The sequence below is a fragment of the Austrofundulus limnaeus genome, unplaced genomic scaffold, assembly GCF_001266775.1.
Source record: "Austrofundulus limnaeus strain Quisiro unplaced genomic scaffold, Austrofundulus_limnaeus-1.0 Scaffold183, whole genome shotgun sequence".
NCBI lineage: Eukaryota > Metazoa > Chordata > Actinopteri > Cyprinodontiformes > Rivulidae > Austrofundulus > Austrofundulus limnaeus.
In genome coordinates this window covers 198830-203432 of record NW_013952585.1, presented here as the reverse complement: position 1 = coordinate 203432, position 4603 = coordinate 198830, and the positions used below count along the sequence as shown (strand labels likewise).

The 4603-nt window shown below is 40.8% G+C and overlaps 1 protein-coding gene across 1 annotated transcript in view; it reads right to left on the bottom strand.

Annotated features, from left to right (window-relative positions):
* The window catches only part of zdhhc8b (zDHHC palmitoyltransferase 8b), a gene marked incomplete in the record, with an annotated part of 85852 nt that overhangs the window by 13208 nt on the left and 68041 nt on the right, over nucleotides 1-4603 (bottom strand). Inside the window, 2 exon segments of the mRNA XM_014018090.1 lie at nucleotides 1-20; nucleotides 3115-3236. Of these exon segments, the coding sequence (XP_013873544.1) occupies nucleotides 1-20; nucleotides 3115-3236 (142 nt within the window).

The following is a 4603-nucleotide window of genomic DNA, read 5'->3' as shown; positions in this document are numbered from 1 at the left end:
CTTGTCCTCATCCTCGTCGGCTGTGGGGGGGACACACACACACGCACACACACACACACACACACACACACACACACACACACACACACAATTAAAGCACAGACGTACAGGATGGAGTGTGAGGAAGCACTGTACATGAGTGAGAAACCCAGGCTTACAGGAAGACACATGGTTTTAATACAGATGATTGCATTTGACATCATGAGCCTCGGCTCTGCTGTCTCCACAAAGAGCAAATCCACGGAGAAAAATGGACGTTTCCCAAGATGTGACCTATTCAGTCTGTTTTAAACCATTAAACAGATTAATGACAACACTGTGACTGTTTTTGTCTGGTCCAAAGAGGAACTAAAGCAACACAAAAATGTGGTTATTTTCACGATAAAGCCGTTCACACGAAGCTTTCAAAATATTCTGATCGAGATGCGCAGCAGACAATAGAGGAAGTTGTTCACCTGATCAAAGGGACACTTGAACTTGAGAAAATAATTTCACAGTACAATAATAACTACAGTGAGCGCTCAGTACCGAGGCTGAACGCACACAAAGACGTCCAAAATGAAAGCGAGCAAAGAGAGAAAGGAGAAAAATGACAGAAACAAAAGGCAGAGCACGGAGAGAGAAGTGGGAGCCTGCTCTGTTATTACAGCTCTCACACTGATTTAAATAGATTTCAAAGGTAAACACTCTGCCAAACCCACAGACACAAACAGCAGTTACAGTACACTCCCATCTCCTCTTTCACATTCTTTTCTACAATAAAAAATAAAAAAAAATCAACCCAAACAAAACTATAGAAACTTTCTGATAAAATGCTGCGTGCCGAATGATGACGCTGAAATTTGATGAGGAATAAATTGTGACTGAGTTTAAGATTAAAACAAACAGTAAATTACTTAAACAGTAGCTAAAATCTAAAACCAGCAAAACTGTTTTGAAAACACATAATTAGTAAAATACTGAAGTGAAATTAAATTATGTGGGGTAAAAAAGAAAATAAAAACATTTTTGGGATCAGAAACTGATTAGTTAAAGTGAGGTTCTTAAGGTTGCTGAACAATCCCCAAAACTATTTTGCAACAAAAGAGGAAAAAGAAATAAATGTATAACATTGTCCCTAACATTTGCATTAAAATGCAACCAACCAATATTTTATAGTCGATAACACCAGCCATGATCTTGTGTGAGACAGGTAACCCAGGTTGTACAACCTACTCATTAGTACTTCCTTGTTAACAAAAAAAAAAAAAACTCCAAAAACTACAAATAATATGATAACCTGTTTATGACTGTTTCGTTTCTTTATAACAACAACACTACAGTCGTCTCCAGGGATGAATTCAGACTTTACCACAGACATGCCTGAGGATAAGGAGGCTGGTATTTACAGGCTTTTAGACAAACTGAACAGGTCAGACGTGGTCAGAATGAAGGCTTGTTTAACGTTCACCACAGCTCTACATGTTTGGACCATAAGAGGCTGATAATAGGGCAGTTCGACACTGTTCTGTGGTGCCATGTGATAAATGTGCTGCTCTTTACTTGGGGATTCAGAGACTGAAGCTCTCCTACAGGCTCTCCTTTACAGACACCTCAGTCTGGGTTTAAGGTCTGCATGGTCTATCCGAACCTGTAAAATCCGCTCTCAATGACAGAGTTGTGTGTCAAAAATTGCGTTACTTTGTTCTCAGCCTCGTGTCGCATGCCCTTTCTTTGCACAAGGCCTGCGCCAAGCCTTCTGTGCCCCCTTGGCATACAAAAGTATTGTGTGATTTGTCAGATGTTTGTGGGCATGTTTGTTTATGCTGAAATGCGCTCGGACAACAAAGGTGACATTTTGCTTCAGTTCTGTTTTTGCTTCCAGAAGCCGGCTGTTGTACCTGCAAACAACATGGATGGTTTTGAGGAACAGTTTGCAGAGGCAGTCAGAAAGTACGCCCATCTACATAACTCTTTCAAGCACTTATAAAGATGGTTAAATGACCAAACTCTCCCAGACAGATGAATCCATCTGTGGTGCTCTATCTGTGACAGATTTGTGGCCAAACAGTGGTTATTGGAACAAACACTCCAGTGGGAAGAAACCCATGATGTGTATAGCAGTGGGAGGGGTTTCCCAGGAGCCCTGCAGTGTGTGTCTTGTGAAGTGTGCAAGGTGTGTGCAAAAACAAACCTCCAGCCACCAGGTGACTTTAGAACCACCCACACGATGCACCTTTTTAAGTTGAAGTGATAGTAACAGAGTTGAAATGATCGACATGTGAAAAAGTAAGCCAGTGCCTCGGCTCAATGAAAGATTAACATTCATGCTTTTAGTCTGTGGGAGGAAACCAGAGTACCTGGAAAAAACTCACGCATGCAAACTCTACCCAGAAAGGTCCTGGGCCTGAATTCGATCAGTCAACCTTCTTGCTCTACCAACTGAGCCACCATGCCGCCTTGTGACTAACATGTCACATGGAATTTTTCGGTACAATTTAAAGTTTATTGCCCGATGTGACATTGACCTAAATGTCACATCTATATCTGACAAACCTACTCTATCAAATTGCATTCAAAATACTGTCAAACAAGGTTATAGGTAAAATATGACATGTTAACTAAGGATAAGAACAGCTGTATGAGTGAAAACTTACCTTTGTTACAAGAAAACAAAGTTTCTAAAATTAGCTACATGGTCACATTACCTGCCCAGGTGCACAGAGACTTTGGAAATGAAAACTTCATTACCCACAGTCCCTCCCTAATCCTTCCTGAATCACGATGTTAAGTAGACGTCTATGTCAAACCTTAATAAGATACGTTTCTCAATGCTAAAAAAGGGCTGTGAGTGTCAACATGGGTCCTTATGGGTTAAAACATTAAAAGGAAGATCTTTGTCACACATTTCATTTGTTGTTCTCATCAACTCTTTTGGTTCCATAATGCTCGCTTTGTGTCTCGGCAGGACATGGCCTGCTTCATCTGTGATTTATGGATGTCCCGAGGGAACATGAAGACCGACTGGTCTTTGTGGTCGTTTTGTGGAACCGTTTCATGAAAGAGCCTTAAAAGACTTTCCCAGGTAATTTGTGTAAATGATAGGCTGGTACAGCAAGAGACATGGATACTCACCTCTGGGGTAAATCCCAGGGTCCATGAAGGTGGCCATGCTGAAGTTGGCCAAGACGAAGAGGAAGACCAGGCCATTGTAGAGAGGCACAGCAGGAGAGATGACCTTTGTTAACCAGGGGCACCTAAAAAAACAGAGGAAACACAGAGATTAGGATTATTTAAATTTTTTTAAACAAGACATATTAGTTAAACCTTTAGACAGCAATGACAGAAAATAAAACCAACTGTGCTGTAACATTATACATGATTCCACATCAGTGGTTATGAGTCTGATTATAAAAGGGTGAATAAATTATCTAAGCTGTTATTGGTCAGTAAACTGACCTGGTCCACCCATTTTTAACATGTAAGTGGAGTAAGGTGAGGAAAAAGCAACACAATGTTCCAAATTCTTCCAGAACTCAAAGATGAGGACCAAGAGGGATGAAATGTTTATGGGACCTTTCTAAAGGCAAATATGACTTTAAAGAAAAAAACTTTAAAGCCTGAGGTTGGATTTCCTGCAACCAGTCCCTCAAAAAGAAAATAGCAATAAAGGAGGGACACCAGTGTTTCAGAAATGGCCCTTAACCCTCACATTCACTTGCACACATACAGTACTGCAACAGATCTTCTCACTGGACCCTTCAAACGTGCCACTCCAGCTTATTCTGACGTCAAAAAGTCAATTTCCAAGTGCTTGTTCCCCGGGATTCATCTCCAACCTGTGTCTCTCTCCTCCTGCACCTTTTACACTTTGTTGAATTATTCAGAGTCATGGCTGCAGAGAGCTGCTAACGCTGAATAGAGAGGGGACTTTACATCAGTCAGCACCATAGATTGGATCTGGTCCTCAGCTTTCTGATACCCAATGTGGGGTTTTCACAGTTTACTGGCAGACCTCCCTCATGCCACATTTGTTTTCTTTCCACATTAGCTCAAATCTCAGTATTAATTATCTTTATTTTCCAAATCTGAGACATCTTGCAGTGATTGATTAGCTCGCAATAAAATGGCTTTAGGGATCAAAACCAAGGTAGCGTTCTTTTAAGAAATGCATTTCACCTGTCGCCTGGCATGCCAACAATTAAAATAAACATCTTGTGGGATCTGTTGGTGTTGGGAGGATGATGAGGATGACTTTCAGTGACTAAGATTTTAGCTCAAACACTTTAATAAATCCCATGAGATTTTCTTTTGCCAAAGCAACAGACAAAATCCCCCACCCCCTTAACACACACATACACTCACACACATATCATGTCTTCCTATCTTCACAAGGTCTTTCTCATTCATTGTATTACCSTAAACCTAACCACCCCTCAATTCACACCTTAATCCTAAACCTAACCCCCCACCCATCAATGACATTTGAAGTTATGGGCATTGGGCCCTATAAAGATCAGTGGATTCTCACATGGTAGTATATTTTGGAAAAAAAATGGGCCTTACAAGGTAAGAAATACTTTAACACACACACACACACACACACACACACACACACACACAC